Source organism: Trichomycterus rosablanca, chromosome 21, assembly GCF_030014385.1.
Source record: "Trichomycterus rosablanca isolate fTriRos1 chromosome 21, fTriRos1.hap1, whole genome shotgun sequence".
Lineage (NCBI taxonomy): Eukaryota > Metazoa > Chordata > Actinopteri > Siluriformes > Trichomycteridae > Trichomycterus > Trichomycterus rosablanca.
The window spans coordinates 11338881-11360181 of record NC_086008.1 but is presented as its reverse complement, the minus strand read 5'-3'; the positions used below and the strand labels follow the sequence as shown (position 1 = coordinate 11360181).

The window sequence follows — 21301 nt, the reverse complement described above, 5'->3', positions numbered from 1 at the left end:
TACTTTGTTTTTTTTTCCTCTAGAATGTCCCTGACCTGCCTGATTCTCCAGAGCACTTTAGGACTGATCTGTCCCGAGACCTTGCTGCCCTGCATGAGATCTGCGCTATTCACTCTGATGAACTGCGCACCTTGAGCAACGAGCGAGGAGCACAGCAGGTGGGTGTGGCCGAAAGAAAGAATGAACGAACGAATAATGCATTAAGTCCCTCTAAAAGACAAACGTCTTTCATCTTTTGATAAAAACAGTTGCTTACTTCAATGGCACGGGTGGCACAGCAGTCTATAATGTTAGCCTATCTGTTGTCTGGCTATCTGCCAGACGAGCGTCTACACAGACATGATTAGTGGTAGCCTAGTGGGTAGGGCTTTGGGCTATCAACTGAAAGGTTGAGAGTTTGAATCCCAGCCTGCCATGCAGCCACTGTTGGGCACTTGAGCAAGGCCCTTAATTCTCTCTGTTCCAGGGGTGCTGTACAATGGCTGACCTTACAAACAAACTGGGATATGTGAAGAATTTTGTTGTACTGTACACCTGTATATGTATATATGACAAATAAAGGCATTCTGTTCAATTAACTATGTCCGGTTTGGGATGACCATGTTTAGGGTATTATTCCTGCCTAGCACCCAGTGTTAACTTCTAGGAACCAGATCCGCCATGACCCTTACTGGGTTGAAGTGGTTGATGACAATGAAATAAATGAACTAAGTTAAAGTCAGTAGCCCATATAAGGGGGGTGGGGGGGCAATAACCAATGCAGTGGTAGCTCTGCTGTTAAGAAACTGGACTCTGCCAAAAGGACACTGCCAGGTTGGCATTGTTGGGCCCTTGACTTTTAATCACTTGGATTGTATTCTGTCCAAATTCGCACTGGAAAAAAAGTGGCTGCTAAATGCCTAAAGTCAGTTACATTAGGTGTCATAGGCTTGAGGACCATTGCAGGGCTTAAAAACAAACCTTCACCTCCCCCAGGGACATAACCAATTGCATCTGTGTAGATTTTGATGGCACCACTGACATTTAAACCCCGCCTAAAAGACTGTTGCACCCAATAGTTTAAATTGGTTTGTACATTTAATCTAGTACTTATTTATGGTTGCATTTTATGTACACCTTGTATTGTTGTTTATAAGTAACTAACACATGTAGCCTGCATGTGTAACTGTAACTAAACAAGCATGTCAGACAGCATGCATGACGTTTGAACCTAGCTCTAGTTTGAAACTCAATAATTGCTTTATATCTGTGTGTGTGCAGCACGTGCTGAAAAAGCTGCTGGCTATCACCGAGCTCCTCCAGCGGAAACAGGTGCAATACGCCATGTCCAACAGCAACAGGTAGTTCATCTCTCGCTCTCTGTCTGTCACTCCATCTGTCTCCGTCTCCATGGAGTAGCCAGTGGGATCCAAGCATGTTCCATCTTCATTTCCATGGCAACATCTCTCCTGCCTCTTTCGCCACACCCCCTCCCTCATACCACGATAACTATGCAACTGAAAGAAAAGCCTGAGACCTGTGTTTTACACCAGTGACTTTTTAAGCTACACCAACAGCAGCTTTTGGGTTTGACTGTGTCCCATGCTTTGAGAGGGGACCCTCCCACCCTCTCGACCCTCATTTCTTTTTTCTTTTTTTTTTTGCTTGTCCGACAGAACATGGGTCCTAGTTAACAACTCATGAATCTCAGAATACCATCGAACAAGCATTGCCAAAGCGTTTGCTTTCCGTCTGCCTGACCTGAAAACTGACACGAGGCTGCAGCGATATCGATAACTGGATTACCTGTAATGCTTTTTATACTGTAATTTGTTACTGATTTCCAAGGTCATGCGTGTGCAAAATGTCCTCAGACTCGTGTGTTTCGTTTAGTTCCGATTGTGGTGTAGACTGGATTTTTAAGAGGGTATGATTATTTTATATCAAAACCATAAATTCTCTTGCTGGAATCATGAGTATATCATTTGATTTAAAAGAAATCCTCCTCTCCCATTTGTTTCATTTGGTTCAGTCTTCCCTGAGTTTAATTTAAAGGCAGGCTTGTCCTCAGGGGAAGAAGAAATCTGATGTTTACAGCAGTTACATTTATAATAGTACAGACTGTATCAGGAATGCATGCACTTATTAAAATATTTTGTAAAGTAATGACTGACTGGTTTGTCAGACTGGGGTGTAATGGATGAGTGAGGAAAGAGTTCAGTTCCTGCAGTAGGATGTACGGTGTTCTGTACGGCCTTTTTTAAATTTTTTTAACAATTTAAATCTGTTTGGTTGATTCAGAAGCCATCATATCTATTCCTTAACAGTTGGATGTCTATATTATTTGGATGCTTGATAATACAGGGTCACTACAGCAGTGTGCATTAACGTTTCTTTATTTTTCAGACCTAAATATTTGACTGTTAGTCCAAGGCTGGATTTAAACATATACTACCTTTGCATGGCGAGGGTCATTGCTGTGCGACTGTAACAGATTAGACACGTTGGTCATTTGTACTGCAGACAAAGTGTGGCAGGCCAAAGTATTAGTTACCATTTGCAAGAATTTACTCTTGCCTTGTCCATTATTAGTGCAATGGGACAGTTATTGACCTAGTACGCACATAGCTATTTAAATTAAGCAAAACACATAATTTTTATGTATAACAAACTTAAATTATACATTGATTAAGCAATGTTTTCCCACCCAACTATTACCGTTCACGGTTATACAGCTTCACCAGCTTTACTTATGATTCTGATGCTATTTTGGGACAGGTACACATTAAATCAAAGATATGTGTAGTGGAAACCAATTGGTGATGTACAAAGTAGTGTCTGAAGTATTTTAGTGTGAAATGTTTAACCTATAAGCGTGAGCACTATCTTGCCACACAGAGCTAGTATATGTAAAACATAGCAGGAAACAATGTAAAAATGCTGGTGGTTATGGGCACAAACTTGAGACTTGGTGATTTAATTGGTGCTTAAAAAATTGAAAATATTAAGAGACAATTATGAAAATCACACTAAAGAAACTAAAGAAAATGTAAAAAAAAAAAATGTAACATTAAACAACTGTTGCCGCGTTGCAAATGGTGCAAAAATACTAAAAACATGAACTATGGTACGAAACTTTTATTTCAGTAAATAATCATGCGCAAAGCAGGCAAATATTGCCTAGGTACAGTCAAGCAAATCTTTTGAACACCAACCTGCACAGCAAATGAAGCCATTCTTTCCAGTGAACAAACTGCTTATTTGATGAATTAATAAAAATTAAATATTCTAGCATTTAATCTGTTCCAATCTGGCAAATTAAGCAAATAAACAATGTCTTTTAACATGTTTTACTGGAAACAAAAATAGAAAATGATCTAGAATGTAACCAGGGTGTCTGAGCATTTGAATAAGACTGTATTTATAAAACACCAAATATGTGAATAAGTGCAAAGTTCTGGAATGTGTCTTGATTACAGATGTGCTAGTGTTGTCAGAAAGTATCCAGGTCTTCATCGGTCCACTCCTACAAGTGATAAAGCACTCTTAGATGTGTTTATAATAAAAATTTTTAAAAAAGTAGTGCTGTTATCACTTACCTCCTCGGTAACAAGGGGCTTTTTCACAACGTGGTCGTCATCTTCATAGCCATGCTTTCGTTTCCTGGAGAACATCAATTCCAAAGCCATTAGATTGTAAGTGTTGTAGTGACATATCATCTGGAGCATGTGAGTGCATCCCCCTATGTAGCTATAGACTGTCCATGTCTTGTAGATTCATAGTTATTTAATTTACTGATGAAGATCTCATTGACAAGGTAGGTGTGGTTTTAAACTTACAATTTTATTTTAACATGAACATTGTTGCATGAAATTAAATAAAATTCTGCTTATTAGATTGGTGCTTACAACCATCCACCATTGGCTGACCAGTAACCAGTCTTTTGCCTTATTATTTTACAGACCTGAATGTACCATCATGTCTGCAACAATCCAAGTGCTTTGAAAAGAACAATCACTGCGTTCTGGGCACATGCAGAAGTCACTGATGAGCATCTTAGACACAGGGTACACACCATTCCTTTTGTATTGCTTCTTTGTATTGTGGACACCATTCAAGAGCAATGAAAGCCTCCTAACTAAGATGTATATCTTTAAAGCGTGCTGTGAACCCAGCTGTGTTTAAAATCTCCAGCACTGGCAACCATCAGGGACTTAAGAAGCACCTGAACTAGAAGCCTTAAACCTAAACTCTGACCGGAGCCATCTGATCCTACTGTTCCTCTTCCTGAGCTCTCCCGCCACAGAATGCTGCACCACGGCCTTTATCTGCAAACCTGAACCGGACACCAAACCTTGCGAACCGCTCGGCGACAGATAGGCAGGTTGTACTTTGTCCGTTCACGTGTTTACATTTGATGAACTGGTCTTTTACTCGCTCTGGAGCCGATGACATTGTTAAGAAATGCAATACAAACTGCCACTTCAGCAGACCCGACATGCAGTGCAAATCATGAGGATAAGCGTGCTTGATTTATGCAAGAAATGATTTCGTATAGGTTTTCTAACCTTTATATGCTTCCGGATGGCCCATCCACTTAAGTGCCAGAAAAACTTGTACACCAATATAATACTTGGTAGCGTAGGACTGCAGAAATACGACGGAACATTGACTCCACGAGCTTGCGGAAACATACTGTAGGCCAGGGTTTTCCAAACCTTAGGTGTGTCGCAAACGGAAAAAAAAATAACAACAATGAAATAAACTTGTACATAAATGCCCCCTTGTGGAGGCTTTATGGTACATCTTGTAGATCACAGTGGGACCAGATTGTACAAAGAGAACGATGCATTGCTTCTGTTGCCTGGGTCGTGGAAAAAGTCATGGACAAAATGTGGGTTGCCTGAGAACAACCCTGCTGTAGCCAATGCACACCATACTTCCAGCAGAATGATCCACAATTCAGTTGTATTCTGAGGTGTAGGATTTCTGCATTCTGTGCATGGCATCCCAGATGTGTTTGATAAAGTTGAGATCTGGTGACTTGGCTGGTAAGGCAAAACCACAAACTCCGCTGACACACCAGCACCGAGTTTCTGAATTCCTGGGTTCGAGGCTCGGTGTTGCCACCGGTCTGGGGTTCCATAGAATACCAGCTGAACAAACGTGCATAGGTGACATTGCTATGTATTTTGCATAGACTCGTCTATACCAATTTTCTGGCACTTCAGTGTATTTCTTCTGTTTAGAAAGTGTCGCCATCGAATTAAACCCTTTCATGATTTTTAGGCCTGTATTTACCTCCACGTGCTCGATTCTACCGCATACCAAAATTATTTTGTAGCTGCAAAGCAGTGGCTTTCAGTGACCTTACTGTAGCTTAACTGTGTTCACTAGAAATGGCATGAATTACATGGATTTTTATTTTTCTATCTGAAACACTTTTGCATCTTAGATACAAGACACTGACTGAACAAGTCGAATAAAATGTGTATTATATATAATTCTGCTGTGTGTTTGTTTGGTCAATTGTAAACAGGGATGAGAACATTGAATACATAGTGGAAAAAAGAGTAATTAATTACATCTGTGTGAACTAATACCTTTAATTAAGTTCAGGTGGTGTGGCAATCCATTACGCTAACCACTGCTGAGATCTGGGTACGAATCTCATCCCTCAGGTTGGACTAAAAACCCTTGTTGAAGTAAGTGGTCAGAGAAGACTGAATCAAGCGTATAGGAAAACTATGGTAACTTGACTATGCCTGACCTTTTAATGGTCTGTTCAACCATTTGGTTGAGCTTACTTTGAGTCTAAATTCTTGGCTGCATTTAAAAAATCTTGTTTGGGCCATATCTGCTCCTTGGTTGACATGTATTGTTTGTTTGTTTATTAGGATTTTAACGTCATGTTTTACACTTTTGATTACATTCATGACAGGAAACGGTAGTTTATCTTCACACAAGGTTCTTCAGTTCACAAGGTTATATCGAACACAGTCATGGCCAATTTAGTATCTCCAATTAACCTCACTTGCATGTTTTTGGACTGTGGGAGGAAACCGGAGCTCCCGGAGGAAACCCACGCGGACACGGGGAGAACACGCAAACTCCACACAGAAAGGACCCAGACCGCCCCACCTGGGGATCGAACCCAGGGGTTGACATGTATTAAACTCAAAGATATTGGCAGATGGTTTTAAGAAAACAGCCCTTCTAACTTATATGTCAACTTGAAGCTAGCAGCAGAAAAATCATCCATTAAAGTTCATTAAACATTATTAACAATATTTTATTAGTGAGACCATTAAATGATTAAGACACCTCGAAACACAATGAGCTAAACCTTGAGGTAATCATGGCTTTAATAGCAGGGAACCACATCAGGTTGCAAGTGAAGTTACAGTGGGCACAGGCTTACGGAAACCGGATGAATCTCGATTCTTGCTGTGATGCGACAGACAGTTTGAATGAATGGACCCAGCCTGCCTTATGCCAACAGTTTAGGCCTAGTATACACCTCACAGAATGTCAAATCCTTTTTGGGCCAAGACATACGTGTAATAACAGGACAGCATTGGGTTTGTTTGTTATGGTACTCAAGTCCGATCACCATGCAGCAATCCACCTTGTCTGAGTTGTATAGCACAAGTACTATAAGACCAATGCAGTAGTACCACAATGCATTTAGATAAGCTGTACTTACAAATGTGTGTGGCTGGTGAACTCTGTATGAATCTTCTCCAGTTTGTGTTTGCAGGCGTTTACTTCCTCAGCTTTGGGAAACTCATATTCCTTGAGGAGTGTTGTGATTCCTAAAAGGGCAATTTCAGTGTATAAAAATTGTAACAGATCGAATAGCATTTGGTCCATTGTCTAATTTCCTTTAGGTTTGCTTAACTAATACACATAATGGTTTCAGATCCACATGGAAAATATACAGTAGTGTTAAAAAAAATAGCAGTGATTTAAAAAAAGTGAATAAAGCACAAAATCATTATAATAACTTTTAGTTCCATAAATGCAAATGCACTGAAAATAAAGCAATAAGCCACAAGAGGCTGTGCATTACTGTGATTTTAGCACGGGGATGACGTTTTTGGCACGACGGCCGTGCTAAAATCATAACAGTAATGCACGGTCTCGAGTGGCTTATTGCTTTTATAAAACGGCGGTCAACAAAAAATATAATAAATACAATGTTTAATTCATAAATATATTTATCGTGTATAAACTTACAATAAAGCATTCTTCCGCGACGCAAAATACTGTAGTTCGATTAACAGTGTTGCTAGGCAACATGAGGGCGAAAATAACATTAACTTTTTCGATTCAGTGGCGTATTAATATGGAATGATGTGAGGTGGTCCTAGGTGTGCGTTTATCGGGGATTTTACAATGGCTTCGAACGCGGCTCAGCCAATCAGATTTTAGGACCAGAACTATCCGTTTTATAATACTACACTTTTAATTCTAAATCAAAACATTAACAACATTTAGCCAGTTTGTGTTAATCCTTTACAGAAAGTTAAGAAAAATGAATATTAGGCTGTTCAAAAAAATAGCAGTGCCAGCATTTTTCTTTAAAAACTCAAAAAATGTATCTATAAACTGAAAATGTTTGAGGTTTCACTTTACTTTAAATTACTGAACTAATATTTAGTGGAATAACAATTGTTTCCAAGATCTGTGTTGCATGGAGTCGACCAACTTCTGGCACCTCTGCACAGGTATTCCAGTCCAGGATGATTAGACGACATTCCACAGTTCTTCTGCATTTTTGGGTTTTGCCTCAAAAAAACGTGTTTCAGACGTCAGCCCACAAGTTCTCTATGGGATTGAAGTGGGCTGGCCACTCTATTACCTCAATGTTGTTTGTCTGTAACCAAGATGTTTTGGGTCACTGTCATGTTGAAACACCCATTTTAAGGACATTTCTTCTTCGACATAGGGCAACATGATCATCTCAAGTATTCTGATATATTTAAACTGATCCATGATCCCTCGTATGTGATAAATAGGTGTAACACCATGGTATGAGAAACATCCTCATATCATAGTTTTGTACCACCATGCTTTACTGTCTTCACAGTGTACTGTGGCTTGAATTCAGTGATCGGGGGTCGTCTGACATACTGTCTACGGCCACTAGACCCAAAAAGAACAATTTTGCTTTCATCAGTCCACAAAATGTTGAGCCATTTCTCTTTGGACCAGTCAATGTGTTCCTTGGCAGATTTGAACCCATTCAGGACACGTCTTTTTCTTAACAACGGGACTTTGCAAGGAGTTCTTGCTGGTAAATTGGCTTCACTTAATCATCTTCTGTACTCACTGCTAACTTCAGATGTTCCTTGATCTTTCTGGAGATGATCATTGGCTGAGTATTTGCCATTCTGGCTATTCTTTGATCCATTCGAACAGCAGTTCCACGCTTCCTTCTGCATCTTTCAGGTTTTGGTTGTCACTTTAAGGCATTTGAGATCATTTTAGCTGAGCAGCCCATAATTTGCTGCACTTCTCTGTATGTTTTTTCCCCTCTAAAATCAACTTTTTAATCAAAGTACGCTGTTCATCAGAACAATGTCTGGAACAACCCGTTTTACCCAGTATTTCAGAAGTAAATGCGCTATGACCAACCTGTGCAACATTTGCCCCCTCCTACCTTAAATAAGGGCCAAAATTGACACCCGTTCTTCTGCAGAATGAATGACTTCACCAATTGAACTCCTCACCGCTATTATTTTGAACAACCCCCTTTCAATCAATGCTTCGATTACTCAGAATGAACGGCATGCATGTCCTAATTGTTGGGTTTGTTTTGTTTTCATTACTCTACTACACTTTTAAGTCAATTTTTTGCTATGTAGAAATAGCATTTCTACTAAAAACTTTGATTTATCAAGTTAATGGTGTTGGACTGCTGTTTTTTTGAACACCACTGTAATACGAGGACAAACAAAGCATACTTTATCCTGCAGTGCAACATTGTGTATTGACCCCAAGAGTCTAGAGTTTCAACACAATAAAGGTTTTAAACAGAAAGTGGGTTTGAAATTAATTAGCATAATTTTGGACAGCAGTAGGAATAGTTTGCATCGACCTTCAGCTTCATTACCATTTTATACACATTAAACATTGTGTAAATTTAAAGTGACTATATGCATAAAATATCATTTAACTGTGTACCATATACTCCTAATGGTGTGCTTGATTTCTTACACAAATAGGGCTAGTTTGAAACGATCACTTTATGCTAAGAGGTTTTTTTGTCCAAGTGGTCAGATGTAAACCAAGAACCATCAACAACCTGACATGTGCCAGGCTGATGGAACATGGGTGACACTGTCCAGTCAGGTAAGCTTTACACTGCCATGGGCTTGATAAATGAAAGGAAAAACCCCACACACTTACGTCTCATTGCTTCATACATCTTGGAGAGCGTTTCTTTCTTGTCCTTCAGCCCTATACAATCAGTAAGATACCTGTGTAGAGAGAAGATTGTTTCAATTGGATTGGGTATAAAAAGAGACAGATGTCATTTAGTAGTCAGGGTCGCAGTGGCTTTGGTTTCCCAAGAATTACTAGGCACAATGCAGTAACACACCCTGGACACAGGACTCATCCACCAACTCCAAACATAGCCGATCATGTCTGTATGATCTCAGCGCTAGTGCAATTTACTGCTGTTCCACCTGAGCAAGTACATACTCAAGTTGGAATGGCACTCGTGACCAGGTCAGCTAGTCAGTGTCAAATAAGCAACACTTTTTTTTTTTTTAGGTTACTTATGTGGCCAATTGGTCCTTTACTTCGGCTCTATCCCAGACCACATAGCAAACTGCAAACTTCTGAAAAAAAACACTGTTAATCAGCTATGTAAAACACCGCTAGATTATTTTTATAGGTGTAAAGCAGCTAGAAATTAGTGGACATTTACTTCAGAAACATAGAACAGTTTACTCCCTGACACCTTTTAAGGGTTATGACTGTCAATTGTCATTTTTCCACACCATTAGATAATCTTGCAGTGCGTTACTACACACTCTGGGTCTGTACTCACAGATATTTTGTATTGCATTTTACAAAATGTCCCAACTTTTCTTGGAATCACTCAACCTAAATAATGGCGCTTGTTTGTACTGGGATTGTACGTACAACATAAGTGTGTGTTAGTAAAACCTACGTTTCTAAGCTGAGGCCAGCACGTGCTGCACTGTTGAGAACTGCGGTGAGGGCGATCTGAGACGGAGAGAACAGAAGTCCTGTGTCCGTCATTGCTGCTCTGTTTAGGAAGTCTTCTGCACTCTTCCTCAGCATCTCCGGGTTCTCCAAAAGTGGATACCTTGTCTAAAACACCAGCACACACCTTAAACATCATAATAAAGTAATTTGATACATTACTGCAAGCTAAAGAGCTAAAATCTCATTAAAGGAATCTGAGTTTGTACTGAGCATGCCCTTAGGTATTGTTTAAAAGTCATTATTCTTCTTATTACTATGCTAAAGGCTGTCCTACCTTCAGGTCTATAAGAAATCCTTCGAGTGGTCGGTATGGGTTGTGTACCACCAGGTGGAAGTTTAGTTGCTGGATGAGGAGCAGCTCATATTCCAGGATATGCTCAAGAGCTCGCTCCTGATGATCTGGCTTTTCCTGAAGGTTCCCCACAAACTGAGTGATGGAAACATTGAACTCGTCCACTTTACAGGACAGGTATGCACACGTCAACCTAAAAAAAGATAAAGGATAGTTAAAAGTAACACACGTTATATAACCTGGTAATGATGACAGTACTTAAAAACATTTAAAGGAACAGTTTTGCCCAATATACAAGGGATATAAAAGGTGATAAATAAATCAGACCAAGATAAATATGATTTTAGATTATTTCCACTTTTACACAAGTAAAAAAAATAAAACATTTAAAGGGGGAAAAACAAAAATAATGTGGTTGCAACATCTTATGATAAAAATAATAAACACTTCAACAATACATTCCTATGTGATCAATATGTGTACAACAATTGCAGCCCTTAACAGAACAAAGTACATGATTGATTATAGAATTGCTGACTTCACACTTACATTATTGTCCTAGGGTGATACTCCATTAAAGAGTTGTTCAAATAAAATCTTCTGAAATACATACAGGCGCTGCCCTGAGAGGAAAAACAAACACACTTTTTAACAGGCCAGTCAGATATCGATTAAGAAACTGGCAAAATGTGCGTCCCTTGTTTTAATGTTATAAACGCTGTCCGAGTGTTTTGAAAAGCCAGAACCATGAGGGCGTTAAAACACCCATAGCCCTTTCTCACTCAAATCACAGTCAAACACACTAATTCCCAATTCTCAAAAACTCTAATTCCCCTCACCTGCATGTCTTTGGACTGTGGGAGGAAACCCACACAGACACGAGGAGAACATGCAAACTCTACACAGAAAGGACACGGACGGCTCCACCTGGGGATCTAACCCAGGACCTTCTTGCTGTGAGACAACAGTGCTACCCACCAAGCCCCTGTGTCGACATTACTGAAATATCTTTACCGGTAATGTTCCATTTTCGCATGAACACATCCCACATGTTATGTATAATAAATTCCACATACAATCGATTCACTCAAGTGCTGGTGTTTCTGATGCAGAACAAATACTTACCACTACAGATTTGGGCATGGCAGGTTTAAATGCTGCGCAGAAGTCGAGCAGTTTCTTTTCATAGTGTCTAAACAGCACTTTTTCCTCATAGGGATCAAGAAACATGGACTCATTTATTCCAGGCTGTTAAACACAACACAGAAATCAGCTTCGATAACAATTAATAAGACATCGTTTACTTGCTGCTTGTCCTTTCTGAAAGAATCTGATTAATAATTTTAATTGAATCTAGAATGTGTATCTGTTAGTATACATAAACATTGAGCTGCATGTAACCAGTTCCTTTCCATATGAATAATAATTGTTGGACATTTTAATGGTCTTTTGTTTGTTGGATTTTGTGTTTAAATTGTTAAACATTTTCCTCAGTTGCCTTATGCTATAAGGCAACTGAGGAAGGACGAAGGGACCACACCACTGTGCCACCAATGCATTGTAGGAAGCAAGCCTTGGTTAACTGCTTAAAGAAGCTCATATTAGCTAAATATTTGAAGAGTCATATCATTTGTATCCCTGTGAAATTCTCATTGGGTAAAATTTCTATTAGCAATTTCTGACTTGTGTAAAGACTAGTGTAAATTAAGCCTCATGAGAGAAATACTGACTGTACAGCTGGATGAGTGTCCACACTTCACACAATTATAATTTTCTTAAATTTAAATGAAATTTAAATAAATATGACATATTCTCGATCATCATTTCTGCCCTATAATCATGATGTAACAGCAAGCACACGGTAGCTGCCGATATCCTGTCTTACCTTTCGGAGATTCAGGGCTTTTGTGCGAAACTTCTGGTTAGCCTTGTGTCTGAAATCTTCCACAGTGGCCTCTTTTTCAAAAGTCCAGTATTTCTTTTGAGAACTGTTGTGGTACATGCTTGCAAATGCTGGAAATTGAAAAAAAAAATTTTTTTATTTCACTGGGACTGCATTTAAGTGTAGAAAAAAAATGCTGTATTTAATAGGGGTGGGTTTATAAAATCGATTTTTCGATTCGAATCGATCTTTATTTGAATGATCCGATATCGAGTCATATAAACGCGAGATCGATCTTTTAAATACGCCCCTTTTTACGGGTGTACACGGAAATCTGTTACCCCCTTTAATCTCGCGTGACCAGCCGCTGTTTTTTCGTGCAACGAGATCTGACCTGCACATCAGTTCAGCATGGCAGAAGCTCCAGTAATGTAGTGATGGGAATTTCGCCTCCTTTTAGAGAGCCGGTTCTTTTGGCTCGGCTCACTAAAAAGAGCCGGCTCTTTCGGCTCCCAAGTGGCTCCTTAGATTTTTTTGTTGCTTAAATTAATTTATTACCAAATTACATGTAAAATGAATTAATAATGTAAAAAAAACATTGTATCAAATGTTTATTATTTAAATTGCTTTATTTATATACTCAACATGGAACAGAGTGCTCCAACAATAAATTATAAAATACAAAAACAAAGACCCATCTCAATTAGACAAAAAGACCTGATTGTGTATATTATTTGTACGTTTGCATCTAGAGTGGGACGGCATGGTGGCTAAGTGGTTGGCACTGTCACCTCACGGCAAGAAGGTCCTGGGTTCGATCCCCAGGTGAAGAGCCCGGGTCCTTTCTGTGTGGAGTTTGCATGTCTTTCCCGTGTCCGCGTGGGTTTCCTCCGGGTGCTCCGGTTTCCTCCCACAGTCCAAAGACATGCAAGTGAGGTGAATGTTCCTGTCATAAATGTAACCAAAGTGTAAAACGTGACATTAAAATCCTAATAAACAAAACAAAATAAACAAGCATCTAGAGTGAAACAACACAACATCAACGAAGCATCACTCAACAAAATATAAATGAAAATGTGCAAAACAAAAAGAAAATCCAGGTGAAAGCATCCAGGTGACAGTATTTGTAAGTATTTAGTGAAGATTGGCATTCAGAAAAACCAAGGAGCTCATCTTTGATGGCTTGATCCTGTTTCTCCTTTCTGTTATGATTTGCCCTGTTAAAAAAGATTCTCTCTGGGGGGACAGATACACAGTCTATGTGCCATCACATGTATAAGATGAGGGTAGACTGAACACTTGGTCTCACACCAGCTCAGTGGGTCTGAACTTCTCTGTAAAAGGGGCTTCTCGTGTCCAAACTTTACTATGTCTCCTCTCACTCATTTTCCTCACCTTTCCAGCGTGTAATGTCTGGCTGTGTAAAGCGCTGAGTTCTCTCGCTCTCCCGCTCTCCCTCCTGTTCGTGTGCACGCTGTCTCTGTGTGTGTGTGTGTGTGTGTGTGTGTGTGTGTGTGTGTGTGTAACCCCTCCCCTCCTGCTCAGTGTAATTACACAAACGCCACCACGTATCTTGACCAATCACGTGCGGGTTTGACAGAAAAAAAAACCCGGAAAAAAACGAATCGGCTCCCAGTCAGGAGCCGTATCCCGTCGTTCACTTTAAAGAGCCGGCTCTTAGAGCCGGCTCGTTCGCGACCGACCCATCACTACAGTAACGCCTGGTTCACACTACACGATTTCTGCCCTGATTTTCGGCGACTGGTCTGCGCTAGATTTGTCGGCTCGGGAGCAACTCGGCTCTTAATCAATGTGAAACAGCGAGGGGAAACACACGGGAGAGGTTGTAAACAAGTGGAGCAGGAGCATAGTTATCGTTCTCTACAAAACAAAATATTTATTAACCTCCAACTTCAGAACAATCCCTGTTGGTCGTGTTGCCAAATCCACTCAGATTCCTTTATTTTTTTCTCTTTGATATTACGCTGCTCATCAGCGCACAAACTTTGATCGCTCGCTATTTGTTGGACTGTATTTTAGGACGTGGTTTCATTAAACCCCTCGTCACTTCTCACGTGTGTTTTTGTGACAAAACGTAGTTTGGGAGACCAGACAGACTCAACTGAGATTCCTCCTGGTGATAGATGGTGTAGATGTGAAAAGATTGTGTTGCCATGTGTTAGATAAATAAACGAGCAGCAAAGGTAGTTGAATTGCAGGCCTAATTAGTGAAAACTGATGTAATTGTGGAATAAACCGTTAACTAACTAACTAAATAAATACATAAATAATAAATAAATAATAGGCAAGCCGTGTCAAATTGTCACGGATATTCCTGCTATTGTACTTATGACTAGAAGTGACACTAGGTTTTCTGAAAATGATATTAAATACAACTTCCCTTTATTAGTATTATTATCAACAAATTACATAAATTCATGTTAGTAACTCAATAATAAATCTGGGTAAATGTAAAGTCAAAAGCTATTAACAACACTGCAGTATTTATTTCACCAAAACACAACTTTAAATACTCATACCTGCCTACTCCCTGCATAAGTGCGCTATATCCAGTCTAAATATGTGCTTCTAACACCCGATCTAGTGCACCACATGTTTACTACTAAGCTTTTTTGTAATACAGCCATGGTGTTACATAGGCAGAACAGCACAACACAAACTATCCTAGCAGCGTGTTTAAGTTTGTTCTTTATCTATGACATTAAGTAAAGAACATACCAATTATAGACTTAGAAACAGATACAGAAGCAGAAAAATATACAGTTTTACCTCTGTAGCCAGAAACGCTTTTCCGTCACCAACCTCGATTAATAGCAGCACATTAAACTGCAGCTTTATTCTTTACCGCGAAGTATAGCAAGCTCCCTCCTATACTGCCACCTAGTGGAACCACCAATATATGGGATCCACAAAGTTGAATCAGTTCATCTGGACACAAGTTTATTGTAGAGATACGTTTCGTCACTCAATCCGAATGACTTCTTCAGTCTGAGCTGGTGTTGAATACCCCAACCTTATATGCAGTTGATTTGCATAACAATGGAACTGGTGATCAGGTCTATATGAAATTCACAATGACCATTAATTACAATGGCCATGTGTGTCTTTCACACATGATTGGGGTAAAGCTCCAATGACGGCGTTGTATGATGGTGAGAGATGTACTCTCAGGTCCCCTCCCTGGTTCAGAGATGGTCGTTCCCTCTTCACGTAAATGGCCTCTTTGACTCCACGTTCAAACCAGCGTTCCTCCTTGTCAAGGATCTGCACATCTTCATCATTAAATGAGTGGCCGCTGGCTTGCAGGTGGGTGTAAACCGCAGAGTCCTGGCCAGAAGAGGTCGATCTTCTATTTTGGGCCATCCGTTTCGCCAGTGGCTGTTTAGTTTCCCCGATGTACAGTTCCCGGCAATCCTCCCGGCACCTAACAGCATACACTACGTTACTCTGTTTGTGTCGAGGAACCCGGTCCTTAGGGTGAACTAATTTCTGGCGTAGCGCGTTCTGGGGTTTGAAAGCAACTGAAACACGGTGTTTGGAGAATATCCGTCTCAACTGTTCCGATACTCCCGCCACATACGGAATCACCACTGGTTTGCGCTTAGCCCGCGGTTGTTCTTCTCCTCCCTTCGATCCACTGGAGTCGTGTTTGGGCATTTTCCCCGCTCTTACGAATGCCCAGTTGGGATAACTACATTCACCCAGGGCCTTCTTGACATGAGATTTCTCTCTATCCTTGGCCGTAGTGTCTGTGGGGATGCTGTTCGCCCGGTGGTGCAGCGTCCTGATGACTCCTAGTTTGTGCTCCAAAGGATGATGGGAGTCAAACCTTAAGTTCTGGTCCATGTGCGTTGGTTTGCGGTAAACATTTACTTTCAACCGTCCCCCATCTTTACTAGCAATTTCACAGTCTAAGAAGGCTGTGTATAATATATGGGATATTGGCATAGAGCATATTTGTGTCCAAAATCTATCTATCATTCATTTATGTATTTATTTTCTTCAGAACCTCTTAATCCTAGTCAGGATCGTGGTGGGTTTGAACAAAGAAAAGTAGGCAGGGGTACACCCTGAATAACAAACCAATCCATCACAGTACAACACACAAACATCCACTTTATCACTCACACCTGAGACAAGTTAGAGCAGCCCATTCTGAATGAAGATGGCAAGAGGTCATGTCATGGTTGGTTGCCTTCAGTGTTGTCATATGGCTGCCTCATCTCATGCCCAAAGTAAGGTAACTTGCAGCATTTAATGTGGTAATGGCAAGAGGATACTTACATTAAAACCTTAAAACCACTGACAAGAGGGATAACCAGAGAATAACACTGGCAACCTTTCAAGGGGTGGGCTATATCAAGCAGCATGTGAACAGTCAGTTCTTGAAGTTGATTTGTTGGAACAGGAAATTGGGCAAGCTGAGTAATGTTATACTGGGAAGCCTGGGAAAAGACCTAAACGTTGTAGACCAAGGACACCCTTTCATGGCAATAGTATTCCCCAGTGACTGCAGGGTAATGCAGCGTAATGGTTTGAGACCTCAATACAATCCAGCAACTGGATGTGCTTTCCAGGACTTGCTGCTTGACTTGTTGGCAGATACCACTGGACACTCTCAGAGGTCTTGTAAAGTCCTCAACAGCTCAGAGATGTTTGGTGCCACAAGATGGACCTGCACAATATCAGGTAGGTGGTTTTAATGTTATGGCTGTTTGGTGTATATATAGTGGCTTTCGCTTACTGTGGGTAAGTGCATGTGTGGCATGCACCAAGAGAACAGTACAGGTCTAAACGTCTGATTTATATATTAATTGATTAAGTGGCTCGGCTGTACTGTGGGTGCATTTTGCTGGCATTTATCATACACAGCCTTTGTTGTAGACCAACAATATAACGAGTTTAAAAGACAAGTGTTTAAATCGTTTGAGTATCATAATCGTCATCATTTATTGATTTCACTAACCACTTTATCTTGGTCAGGACTGGTGGATTCGGTACCACTTAAAAACATTGGGTACAGTGCAGGAGTGTACCCTAAACACCCTTTAGCATCTCCTGACTGCATGGCTTTGGACTGTGGGAGGAAACCCTCACAGATAGGGAATAACATGCATCAGCCATAACATTAAAACCACCTCCTTGTTTCTACACTCACTGTCCATTTTATCAGCTCCATTTACCATATTTACACAATTACTGACTGTAGTCCATCTATTTCTCCACTTGCTTTGTTAGCCCCCTTTCATGCAGTTCTTCAATGGCCAGGACCCCCAAAGGACCACTACAGAGCAGGTATTATTTAGGTCAGCACTGCAGTGGCAATGACATGGTGGTGGTGTGTAAGTGGATCAGACACAGCAGCGCTGCTGGAGTTTTTAAATACCGTGTCCACTCACTGTCCACTCTATTCGACAATCCGTCCTAGTTGGTCCACCTTGTAGATGTAAAGTCAGAGACGATCGCTCATCTATTGCTGCTGTTTGAGTTGGTCATCTTCTAGACTGCATCAGTGGGCACAGGATGCTGCTCACAGGGCGCTGTTGGCTGGATATTTTTGGTTGGTGGACTAATTTCAGTCCAGCAGTGACAGTGAGGTGTTTAAAAACTCTCTCATACCAGCACAACACACACTAACACACCACACGAACAGCATGAAAGGGGGATAACGAAGCATGCAGAGAAACGGATGGACTACAGTCAGTAATTGTAAAACTACAAAGTGCTTCTATATGGTTAGTGGAGCTGATAAAATGTACAGTGAGTGTACAGTAGAAACAATGTTATGGCTGATCAGTGTAGGAGTGTAGGCGCAATGTTCGCTCCAATCCTGTAGGTGACAGCACTGAGGTAAAAATGTGGCGTGCTTACCAGCGTTAAGATTCACTAGAATAAGAATAACTGACCAATCCTGGTGCAGGAATTAAAGCCGTGTTAGTACAACAATAATAGTATCGTGGTTGTAAAGCAACATGACTGGAATAAAGAGAAGATTCTCCATAGATGATAAGCGGAGATTGCTGGAGTTGTACGATCAGCTTCCCGCAATGAGCCAGAGGAAAGCAGCGGCCACGTTAAACGTGGCTCCGTCTCTGCTCTGGACCTGCCTGCACAACCGGAACACCATCATGAAAGGAGAAGTTTTACCCCGCAAGAAAGCGCCTCCACGCTGCTGTAAGTTCCCCCGCCTGGAGGCAGCGTTGTGGAAGTGGATCGATCACTGCACGCTTAGCGGGGATCCCATAAACGATCTCATGATCCACCGGAGAGCAGTAGCTCTGGCAGCGCGCATGGGCCTGACACGCTTCCGAGCCAGTCCGAACTGGTACAGTGGATTTAAAACCAGAGAGGCAGTGGTGCGAGAGAGGTATCGGATCTACCCAGAAGCGGATCCGAATCATCAACCCAAACCAGACACAAACGGAGCCGGTTCTGTTTCTCCTGCCCCAACCCCAACATCAGATCCGGACTCCCAGTGTGTACAAGAGACGCCTGATGAAGCCTCCACACCATCTGTAATCCTTTCAGATCAGGAGGAGATCAGGACTGCACCCACTGTGACCAGCACTGATCTGGAGGATGACCTGCAGACCATCACGGTACCTTCTGTACACCAGATGAAGGAGGCTATGAACACTCTTGCTACTGGATTGTTATACAGAGGATTTAGTGATTTTAAACTTCTCCACCAGTTTAAGAAAGAAGTTGAAAACGTCGTAAAGAGATCAGTGGCACTAGGATGTAAGGACAGTTTCATAGCCTGATCCTCAATTTATAAGAACCCCCCCCCCCCCCCCCCCCAATTTTCCTCCCAATTTTCCTCCCAATTTTCCTCCCAATTTTCCTCCCAATTTTCCTTCCAATTTAGTCATATCCAATGATCCATTTACCTGATTGAGCAATGCGAGATACGTGTGCAGTAGCCGACTGCATCTTTTCACCTGCGCGAGACGAGTTCATATGCGGACCAGCTTTGTGTACGGAGAGCCACACTCTGATCGGCGAATTATTCCTCGACTCGCCAGGCAGGTGCCATCAATCAGCCAGAAGAGTTTGTAATTGCATAAGTTATGTGGTCCCTGCTCTGTCTCCCACCCTGTATGAACAACAAGCCAATCGTTCTTGTAGCTGCCCAGCCCGAGTTTCGAACTGACGAGCTGCGCCACCTGAGCGGCCAATTTATACTCATTTTATACGCATTTTATACATGATTATTGCTCTGACTATTTTATATCCTTAAACCACTAACTAGACAGACTAACCAACACTTGTTGGATCAGTGTGTTTACATCAGAGGATCCAACTACTCTTTTTCTTATGAGCTGCTTGACTAAATTTGTGGTTTGCTCGAGATCAAGACATGAAATATCAGCAAAACAACATTCCCATAAATAAAAAGACGCATTCCTTGGACAATGCCACGGTACCTTTTGTACACCAGATGAAGGAGGCTATGAACACTCTTTCTACTGGATTGTTGTACTGAGGATTTAGTCATTTTAAACTTCTCCACCAGTTTAAGAAAGTAGTTGAACTTGTTGTAAAGAGATCAGTGGTGCAAGGATGTAAGGACAGTTTCATTGCCTGACCAAATGCCATCCAAATTCTCACTTTTTTATACAATTTTATACTGGATTATTGCTCTGACTATCTTATATTCTTCAACCACTAACTAGAAAGAGAACACTTGTTGGGTCAGTGTGTTTACACCGGAGGATCTAAGTACAGTACTATTTTCCTGATGAGCTGCTTGACTAAATTTGCTGTTTGCGGGAGGTCGAGACATAAAATACCAGCAAAACAACATTCCCATAAATAAAAAGACATGTTACTTTGAAATTGCATTAATAACAGTGTCCGAAACATCCACATAATGTTTTCAGCATGCAAATGTAACAAAATTACACATTTTTATAATTTTGTTGATTTTCTGTGTCAATATAGGTTAAGTTACTTTAAAGGAAACCAACTTCATTGGATATTCAGTTAATTTTAGTGCACACGTTTTATTTATTTGCTTAATTACACATATTGGAACAATTAAAGCTTAAAGCCTTTACACATGCCTCATTTTATGTTGTATTTTTTGAATTATATGAAGTTCTAATTATGTTTTCCAAAACAATAATGATTAAAAGGTGAGGGACAGTTATTTCATTACATTAAAGAAGTCATAGATAGTAAACTTTGTCTGCCAGTGCATAAAATGAGGGATTTGTGAAAGCTGACTTTTAATCGGAGTCATAATAATCACAACGTAATCACATAGTTCTAATTAGTGTGATTATATGATTATGTAATGAATAAAACAGTATATAAATGTATCTAAAGATAGAGAACACTACCTTTATATTGATACAAAACTCGCATTCACATTTGCAGGGCTTAGCATGTTTGTTGATGTTCCTTAGCAGGTCTGTACCCAATTGAAACAGCTTGCTTAATTATGATTTACATTGGCAATATTTTTCTTATTTAGATTTTAAAAGAATTTTATGCATTTATTTTACAGCCATAAAGTAAAAAAAGACACCTTTAGGTGAGAAAGTTGGAAATAAAGCTGTGGGCTAGCGCTAACTTGTGAGCACATTTATGAGGCTCTGTGCAGCTGCGCTAAATGTTGAATTATAGTCAACATTCTGGTAAACACAGATGTAAGCTAAGATAATACACATTAAAGGCAAAAACTTGAGCTGGACACTGTAAGGAGTAGGGGTGTAACGATACACTGCTCACGACTCGATTCGATTCACGATGCTGAGTTCACGATTCAATTTTCTCACGATATTTTAAACAAATGTGAATGAAGTGTGAATGTGAATTTTTTCTGAAGTGTAAGCAGTGCAAAACAATGCACATTTTCTTGTCGTTTTTTAAACAAA

The 21301-nt window shown here is 40.5% G+C and overlaps 3 protein-coding genes across 3 annotated transcripts in view; 2 read left to right on the top strand and 1 right to left on the bottom strand.

Moving 5' to 3' along the window:
- The window catches only part of rasa1a (RAS p21 protein activator (GTPase activating protein) 1a), a 61342-nt gene extending 59197 nt beyond the window's left edge, over window positions 1-2145 (top strand). Inside the window, exons 24-25 of the mRNA XM_063017410.1 lie at window positions 24-158; window positions 1261-2145. Coding sequence (XP_062873480.1) covers window positions 24-158; window positions 1261-1344 — 219 coding nt within the window. The 3' untranslated portion in view covers window positions 1345-2145. The remainder of the gene's footprint in view (window positions 1-23; window positions 159-1260) is intronic.
- Window positions 2146-3109: 964 nt separating this feature from the next.
- On the bottom strand, window positions 3110-15271 carry ccnh (cyclin H). The gene is made up of 10 exons (XM_063017411.1): window positions 15189-15271; window positions 12402-12529; window positions 11642-11764; window positions 11066-11139; window positions 10499-10709; window positions 10166-10329; window positions 9394-9464; window positions 6686-6794; window positions 3579-3642; window positions 3110-3505 (listed from the first exon to the last, which is right to left on the bottom strand). The coding sequence occupies exons 2-10, from the start codon at window positions 12516-12518 to the stop codon at window positions 3473-3475; spliced, it is 966 nt and encodes a 321-aa protein (XP_062873481.1). The 5' UTR covers window positions 12519-12529; window positions 15189-15271; the 3' UTR covers window positions 3110-3472.
- A 3111-nt stretch (window positions 15272-18382) lies between these two features.
- Window positions 18383-19183, top strand: LOC134335723 (uncharacterized). Its single transcript, XM_063018315.1, has one exon. It carries the CDS (start codon window positions 18392-18394, stop codon window positions 19181-19183), a length of 792 nt encoding a protein of 263 aa, XP_062874385.1. The 5' UTR covers window positions 18383-18391.
- Window positions 19184-21301: the final 2118 nt, after the last annotated feature.

Coding starts and splice junctions, on each gene's coding strand:
- LOC134335723 (XM_063018315.1), top strand. CDS start 18,392: ATGACTGGAATAAAGAGAAGATTCTCCATAGATGATAAGCGGAGATTG.
- ccnh (XM_063017411.1), bottom strand. CDS start 12,518: ATGTACCACAACAGTTCTCAAAAGAAATACTGGACTTTTGAAAAAGAG. Junction 11,765..12,401: donor AAGCCCTGAATCTCCGAAAG/GTAAGACAGGAT, acceptor TGTGTTTAACAG/CCTGGAATAAATGAGTCCAT. Junction 9,465..10,165: donor GCTGGCCTCAGCTTAGAAAC/GTAGGTTTTACT, acceptor CTCTCTACACAG/GTATCTTACTGATTGTATAG.